Source organism: Camponotus vicinus, unplaced genomic scaffold (assembly GCF_025532165.1).
Source record: "Camponotus vicinus isolate PSW18456_S1 unplaced genomic scaffold, iyCamVici1.0 SCAF_7, whole genome shotgun sequence".
NCBI lineage: Eukaryota > Metazoa > Arthropoda > Insecta > Hymenoptera > Formicidae > Camponotus > Camponotus vicinus.
Window position 1 is genome coordinate 16,687,699 of NW_028141979.1, and position 8,817 is coordinate 16,696,515.

The 8,817-nt window shown below is 40.1% G+C and overlaps 1 protein-coding gene and 1 long non-coding RNA gene across 2 annotated transcripts; one reads left to right on the forward strand and one right to left on the reverse strand.

Moving 5' to 3' along the window:
• Positions 1-1,924: 1,924 nt before the first annotated feature.
• Positions 1,925-7,479, reverse strand: LOC145974261 (uncharacterized). Its single transcript, XM_083104063.1, has 3 exons — positions 5,786-7,479; positions 3,736-5,711; positions 1,925-1,950 (listed from the first exon to the last, which is right to left on the reverse strand). The coding sequence occupies exons 1-3, from the start codon at positions 6,862-6,864 to the stop codon at positions 1,925-1,927; spliced, it is 3,081 nt and encodes a 1,026-aa protein (XP_082960189.1). The 5' UTR covers positions 6,865-7,479.
• Positions 7,480-7,605: 126 nt separating this feature from the next.
• On the forward strand, positions 7,606-8,575 carry LOC145974812 (uncharacterized). Its single transcript, XR_014439807.1, has 2 exons — positions 7,606-7,921; positions 7,994-8,575. It is a non-coding gene; the product is annotated as an uncharacterized LOC145974812 (long non-coding RNA).
• Positions 8,576-8,817: the final 242 nt, after the last annotated feature.

The following is an 8,817-nucleotide window of genomic DNA, read 5'->3' on the forward strand; positions in this document are numbered from 1 at the left end:
TGATAGAAAGTCCGTACGGTGTACGTTTCGAGAACGCGTACGTATACTCGAAATCGCTTCAACAACCGAAATATAGATACTTGGAAAATTTATTAGCACCTATAGACGAAATTGGCTATTTCACATTCTCTAATAACAGCGATGTCATTCCACCGAGCGAGGCGCTTCCGAATTCCATCTTTATCTTTGATGACGTGGCATGTGACAAGCAAGATACGATAAGAGAATACTTTGCAATGGGTCGACACTCGAGCGTCGACTGTTTCTATCTTTGTCAAACGTATGCCAAGATACCTAAGCATCTTATACGCGATAATGCGAATCTTTTGATTTTATTTAAACAAGACGGCACAAACTTGAAACATGTATACAACGATCATGTAAATACCGACATGTCTTACGACGATTTCCGCGCATTGTGTCAGAAATGTTGGCAACGCAAATATGGCTTCGTAGTCATTGATAAAGACAGCACGTTGATCAATGGACGATATAGAAGAGGATTTAATGATTTCGCGATACCGTAAAGCGATCAGTCGTCATCGACACATTGATCAAGCATCATGAACGACGATCGTGAAAAGATTGCGATAGAGATTGCAAAAATGAGCGAATCAATTCGCAAAAAATATCGCGCTTTGAAAACTGGTAAAATGGAGGAAGACGTTGCATTGGAAAGACAATTTAAGCCAATTACCGAACCTTTAAAACAGCTTATCGAAAATACTGTGGAATCTGATGCGCCGAAAATTGAACCATTGAGTTTAACGTTTGGAGAGAAGCACGAGGAAAAAATAAAAGAGTCGAAGCAAGGAATAAAGCGAGCACGGATAAATATGCCGATAAACGATTCGCCGATATATTCGACACCGAATCGATCGAAACGAAGGAAACAATTTTCTAATATGGCTACTGTTTCTACTCCGATAAAAGTACAACCGCGTCAAACAATACCATCCCCGTCCGTCGAAGAAATTTATGAGACCACGCCCGATTCGTTTGTAACATCGGTCCGACATGAATTAGAAACGTCCGAAGGTCAGAAAACGTTCCGAGATCATTTTGGTCCACTAGCGCAAAAATATATAGGAGCTATCATGAGTGTTGATAAAAATAAGAGTATGGATTACGTCTACGGTGTTAAATTTACCAGCGAAGGAATGATGCTCGGTGATAAACGTTTCGATGTGGACATGGAAGATAATATAATTATCGATGGAATAAAATATACGGGATCCGAAGGTATCTACGATTTGATTTTTAGAAAATTTCCCAATCATAAAAAATACACTCAAGACGATTTGTATAAATATCAAAGTATATTAAAAGCAACAAATGCGCATAAACGTGACAACAAAGTTAATAATCCTATTAAAAGTAACAAAGGATACAAGTACAAATATATAATTGCACCATTATTCCCCGATAGAAAGGTGGGAAGAGGTATAGACGCGCTGCACACCATGACGCTAAGCGACAACATGATCGATTACGTGCATTGGAACGATCCCAACGAATTGGTAGATCGTTTGCGATTGCTGGACGCCTCGCGTCGAGCCGGCAACAATGCTCACGACAATGAAATCTTGTCAATTATCGAAGAACTTCGCGAGGCTGGCATTATTATAAATTAAACTATGCGTCAACGATACATGTCATTCCGTCAAAGTTCTCGGTACCGAAATGTCGATTAATAAATTTGGATTATCGCTCGGAACGTCGAATAATTTGTACTATCAATGGAATGGATTATTGAGAAATTACGTTCGCGATAATGCTCTCTGCCAGACTACTACCGGCTTTGACGCAAGGTCGCGCAAGATTCAACGTGTAGCGCAACCGGAAACTGATACTGACGCCGTCAACAAACGATATGTGGATAAACTTTTGAGAGATCGACAGGGAGAAATTGAGCAAAAAATTATCACGCTTGAAACACACGTGCAGGCGCTACGAATAATGATGGATGAGATAAAGAATGTGCTGAGATATGCAACATCTGACTCGACACAGTAAACGAGACATACTAATATCGCAATATTAATTATGCCTCGATCAAACGTGCGAAAGAAGATAAACACCTCCGAAAAGCGACAACTTGTCGAGGAACTACATGCTCCGGCGAGAAGAAATTTTCCACGAAGACGCGTCATTGTATGCGGATACGACGATCTGTGGCAGGCGGACGTGGTCGACATGCGTTCGTATTCTCGACTCAACAAGGGTCATAAATACATACTCACAGTTATCGATGTGTTGAGCAAGTATGCGTGGGCCGTACCGCTCAAGAGCAAGAGCGGAAACGAAATGTCCGAAACGATCGCAAAGATTATTGGAGACGATAAAAGGTGTCCGAAAAATTTTCAAACCGACAGAGGAAAAGAATTTTACAACGCGAGTGTGCAGAAACTCATGAAGAAACACAACATTAATCATTACTCGACGTATTCCATTATGAAAGCCTCGGTCGTGGAACGATTCAATCGTACTTTGAAAAACAATATGTGGAAAATGTTTACGCTCAACGGAAATTACAAATGGATCGACGAGCTATCTCGACTCGTTGCAGAGTACAATACGCGAAAACATCGCACCATCGGTATGAGACCTGCCGACATCACTCCAGCGATCGCCGAAAAACTTTTAAATACGGTGTATAGCAACGTAAAAATTGCGGCTCCGACAAAATTTAAAGTAGGCGATTCGGTACGCGTAAGCAAATACAAGACCATCTTTGAAAAAGGTTTCACACCTAATTGGACGACCGAAGTTTTTAAGATTGTCGAGGTGCAGAAAACTAATCCCGCGACATTCATACTCCAAGATTCGCGTGGAGATCCCGTCGCTGGAGGATTCTACGAATACGAATTACAACGCGTCGCTAATCCCGACGTATATCTCGTGGAAAAAATTTTGCGGGAAAAGGGTGATGACGTATACGTGAAATGGTTGGGAATGGATAAATCATACAACTCTTGGATACATAAAAATAGTGTATTATAAATATTTATTAAAATAATATACATATAAACTATATAAATAATTTAATATATAAATATTTAATAATATAAAAATATATAAAGTGTATTAAATATAAAAATATATACATGGTTATGTACAAAATATACAATTAATAATAAATAAAATATACATTTATTTACAATGGTATTCTATAATGTCCCCACGGTAACGTATCGGTGGTTTCGGGTACGATATACCGCTTATCGTCGTACGGACTCAGAGCAATTTTCGTCTCGCAGATCGTGTATACTTGGTGCAGTTTAGATCGTATACACGACTGCTGACGCGTCATTTCAATTTCTTCTTTCAAACACCGCATGTAGTCGTCAAACGTTATCGTTCTCGCAACAACGTTACTCTTGACACCTTTAACTTTCTTCGTGTCCTTTTTTCCATTCACTCGTAACGCGTACATCTTTGCTCTGAGCCCGACGAATTCGGTCATTATGGTACCGTTGTTTTCGTCCTTCATCAGGCCCGGTACCTTTTTATTTACAAGCGGTATACCATACGCATTATCCACTGCATAATCGCTCGTGTCGAATCTGATGATATCGCGCTTCATATTCTCATACACATCCGCGCACTCAATGTGATATATGAGACTATCCGTATCGGTGTACATTACCTGGCATTTGTCGCGATACATTGGCGTCATATACTCGTGATGAAACTCGTACAAACATGTCTTGGATATGTCGAGTATGCACATACCCACGTAAATCGGTTTGTAGAATTTCACCTCGAGTTTGTGCAATTCCACAGCGATTAAGTTTTCTGAAAAAACGCTTCTGCTGTGGAAATTTGGTTTCGCGATCATTGCCTCTGCGCCATACCGACCATCCCACTTTGTTAACAATTTAACATCGACACGATTGCGCACATTTTCCATCGTTTTACCAAACACTGCATTGTTCATTAATTTATATAAATTTTTTTCGAAATCATTTTTAGCCAATGTTCTAAAATGTGTATTTAATTCTATGTAATTTCGAAGCCACGGAGATTGTGAAAACTGTAAAATTCGATGTATTTTTGTTACGCGAAGACCGTGACGCGTACACTGCTGCAGGTTGCGATAGTGTATCACGTAACGCTTCTTATCGTATAGCGTTGCAAGCAGTTTAAATTCCCGCTTGCCAGGTGGTTTGTCGCGTGTCGGGCAAAACGGCAGGTCAGTGTGCGCATCGTGAAGATGTTGCGGGTACTCGAGGTCCACTTCGAGGACATAGCCTGTAGGCGAATCTAGCGTGATGGATGATACATCAAAATTGGTCACATCGTCGACCCATTGAAAATTGGCGTAAGGCAACGGTTGACACATTGCCCATCCGTACAAATTATTTACATCAAAGTACATCAAGTACGATGATGGTTTCGATGGATCGTACGACTCCATGTACTTGTTATTAGCGCGAGCGTATCTACCCGAACATTGACTCAGACCGCCGCGTATACCACGTTCGATGAACATAACCATGTCGATGTCAGTAAGCAGCTCGAACGTGATCTTGGTATGTTTCAACATGGCGTCCCACGTGTATCCGGGGAGAGTATAGTAATACGCGGGGTCGAGTCCGTAACTTTCGATACATTTATCTCGAAAGTTTTCGAAAATGTCGGCTAATAACAAGACATCAATTTTAAGATATAAATCGCTATATTCTCCTAGCGTTCGAATGGAGAATCGCGTCCAGATGTTCTCGGCGTGCGCGTAATCGCTCTCGGATACAGTGTCACCGGTCAAGGAACTGTAAAACGATTCGCGCGGTGGTAAACACGTATCTTGCAACCTCTCTACAGAGTCGATGTATTCGTACGGAAATACACCTTTTCGCGTTAACAAATTGAAATTTTCTGTTGATAAATTTTGAAATTCTGATTTTAAAATTTTGAGTTTATCTTTGTCCAAAAACGATGCCAATTTGTCGAGACTCGATGCGAGAAATTTGAATGAATCGATGAAACGTAATTTTACATGATTTTTTGATTCTTCATCCATACAAACATCTTTTGTAAACGAAATATATTTCTCTTTTGTTATCGGAAGTAACTCGATTTTCCCTTCGAACGATGTGGCTATTTCCTCGATAATGAAATGTGAATCATAACCGGATAAATTGTGAAAAACTATGGGAATACAAAAAGATTCTTTATAATTTAAATTGCAATTTGAGTGTGCTGGACCTCTGTACCGCCCGGTCAGATGGCAATGATCGCGAACGCGTGTATCGTCTTGCACGAACGGTTTTTCGCATATATGACATTGAGTGGCGCTATGGAATTTCTCCCACTCTTCGGACGTCAAATTTACCATGGGGACATTTGTTTTTAAAATATTTTTTACACGTAACGCTAAATTTTTGAGGTCTGCGGCGAACCATGCTATACAATCGGCGCTACGACGCGAATGATATGCCGATAAAGATTCGTCGTATGAACAATGTACATAATAAGCTAAACTAAATACTTGGTGATGTTGATATGCGTTTTTCTCTTCTTCCGTCTTGGCCAGAACGCATTCCAGGTCGGCGTAGACCACAAATGGAAGCCGCTCCTTCCGATTAAAGTTGTTGAACGATAACCACTTGTCCTTATCGCTCGGCAATCGGACAGCGCAATCATTCATCTTTCCACAGTCGACCGTATGCGACTGCAACTTGGTGTCCGAATTAAAATAATGCAGGCATCTGTAAAAGAAAAATTTTTTTTAGATTTATATACAATTTGCTACATAACTTATAATTATTCAAATTAAACTTACCGATCGCAGATATATTTTGGATTCTTGTGTTTGCTCAATTGTGAGCTCACGAGCCGGGATAAATTCTTAATCCAAGTGAAATGTCCGACGCTGTTGTCGTCTTCAATGTACAGCAAGTTGATATGCTTATCCCGCTTCTGCTCCGTAAGACGCATCGGGACAATGCTGTTCTTGTCTTCGATGCTGTACACATTTATAGAAATGTCATTGGCAAGTTCAAAATTTTTTATTTGGTTCACAGTCACTGGAAACTCAATGTTCTGGAGATTCAGCACTGTCGTGTAATGCGGGTACGATGATTCCCGATTCGTGTCTCTTTCGGCGGGGTATAGGGCGGCGACCACTGTCCACGCGAAACACGCATTGTCTTTAGATTGTACATTAATCACCGCTCTTTTCAACATAATCTCCCGCGATAATTTGATGTGACACCCCGCACGCATAGGATTATACTTATTTATATTTACAGTTAAATTTAGTATTCGCGACAAAGCCCACCCGCTATCGCGTTCCTGAAACTCTTCCAGAGACGCTAGGGTGGGTTCGATAACACGCCGTTCGTACCACTCGCGTAAATCGGATGTGCGAAAGAGTTCATAGTTTCGCGTATTGATACTTTTGTTGGCGTGTTTATCCCCAGCCACGAATTCACCGTTAAATATAGTGTTCACTTTCACATTACAGTGTTTTTTCATAACGTCCTGCACATGTTCTATCACTATGTCTTTGGCGTCATCGAGAAATTGGCGAGGTTCAATGTGATTATAGTTTATCACCGCACCAGTCGATACGCGACTCTCGAACGCCGTATCAATCTCGCGCCACACAAGTCTATTTTGACGCGCGCTACATCCGGCACCCGCGTGTACGAAACGTCCACGTACCGAATTTTTCAACCCTTCGAGGCGCGCGATCCGAGCAATCAGCGATTGTCGATTTCCGATCGATAATCGCGGTCGCTTGATGCGACTTTGCTCTTCCAACGACTCGATGTATTGGTCGCATCGTTGTTCCCACACAATGTAATCTTCCAGCGAATCAATCAATGTGGATTGCTCTCGCAAATTTTGTTCCTCCATATTGTAACACACTTGCGAAATGCGCTTCCCAATGATAGTTCCGGATGTACTTTAGCAAAATTACTGGCGGGGCGTGCCTCTTGATCATGATTTATATACTGTCTCGTGCATATCATCGAACATTCTAGAATGATTTCATCTTAAAAAATTCCCCGGAATAGCGTGTGCAATTTAACCTTGATAATTTCATGTTTTGTCACGTACATTTGAAAAATCTGATGTGGTTGCATCGGGAGCAGCCGTAAAACGGCGCTTGATTTTAGCACATTTAGCTAAATCTTTGTCTAGGGGTGATGTGCGTTTTAACCTTGGCGGTTAATCTTTGTTCCGATGCACATCTTAACCTTGAAAATTTCGCGTTTTGTCACGTACATTTGAAAAATCTGACGTGATTGCATCAGGAGCAGCCGTACATCGACGCTCGATTTTAGCGCATTCAGCTAAATCTTTGTTCTGATGCGCAATTTAACCTTGAAAATTTTACGTTTTGTCACGTACATTTGAAAAAATCTGACGTGGTTGCGTCGGGAGCAGCCGTACATCGGCGCACGATTTTAGCACATTCAGCTAAATCTTTGTCTAGGGGTGATGTGTGTTTTAACCTTGACGGCATGATTTATATACTGTCATGCATATCATCGAACATTCTAGAATGATTTCATCTTAAAAAATTCCCGGAGTAACGTTTGCAATTTAACCTTGATAATTTCACGTTTTGTCACATACATTTGAAAAATCTAACGTGGTTGCGTCGGGAGCAGCCGTACACCGGCGCTCGATTTTAGCGAATTCAGCTAAATCTTTGTTCTAGGGATGATGATGTCATCGCAGCCGTATATCGGCGCGACAAAATTTTAGAGGAAATTAAAATGTCGTGTCAGCAATAATCCCCTCTACATTGCAATTTGCGATACTATTTGAATTGATATTAATTCTAATACGATCAGTATTGCATCAATCGCGCGTGTGAAAGGTTCACTGAAGAAATCAACATGAATTTTTACGTTCCGATTCGAAACGGTGAAACTCCACCGTGTAAGAAGCAAAAATGTGACACGTAAGTTTCGATCTTTAAATATTTAATTATTTAATTTTTTTAAATATTGATCTAATTTATATATTTTTATAGCATTCAGCCTCGTCGTGCGACTCGCATACTTGGAAGAAGATACGCTCTAACCCCAACGTCGTACAAGTATTTGGACATTGGAATAAGCGTTGGAGCTGTGTCGTACGTGGAACTGATTCTCGGTGATAATCGAGGCAATCAAATAGTGTTGCCTTTTTCAACGTGGAATTTGTTGATGCAGAAGCAAGCAGACATTGAACAATTTCTACAATCGACTGCTCTCGCATTAAGGATTGGAGATTTATCGATCGAAATGTATCAATCGAAAATTGTAAAACTCACATTATGTGACAATTCTTTGTACATGAAACCACCGACATTATTACATTTATTTAATTTTGAAAATTGTATCGATCATATGCATAATTGGTTATGCGAGAATACGTATCTCGTAAATGAAAAATTTAAACAATTTGAAACTGTTTTACGACGTAACAATATTACTACTGTATGCGATGCTGTAAAAACGATACGTGATAGTGACGTCTTTAACAGCGAATCATTAATCGATTGCGAATTATTAACATGTGCTGTAAATGATATTCTTTACGATGCGTGCAATAAATAATTATTTTTATTCCATCTATGATTTTAATTCTTTCCTTCCATACGAATAAGAATAGTTATACTTTTCTCAACACGCTCCGCTAAAGATGTAGAGAAATGCTGAGGTAGATGAGACGTGATGCTCTAGTTGGAATGAGACAAAAGATATTAAAAGATATATAATGAAGAGGAGCCTGCGACATTAGAATATTATTTCTTTCGTTGTTCTGTGCTTGTCACAAAGTTGTGGAGAGTGTGTGAGGAAGAAAAGTGAACAA

What these genes read in the sequence shown, in the direction of transcription:
- LOC145974261 (XM_083104063.1), bottom strand. Translation starts at nt 6,864, where the DNA reads ATGGAGGAACAAAATTTGCGAGAGCAATCCACATTGATTGATTCGCTG. An exon ending in CCAAAATATATCTGCGATCG is followed by an intron (nt 5,712 to 5,785) that starts GTAAGTTTAATT and finishes TTTCTTTTACAG; the next exon opens with ATGCCTGCATTATTTTAATT. An exon ending in CTACAAACCGATTTACGTGG is followed by an intron (nt 1,951 to 3,735) that starts GTATGTGCATAC and finishes CATTATTCGTAG; the next exon opens with CGCCTGCACGTGTGTTTCAA.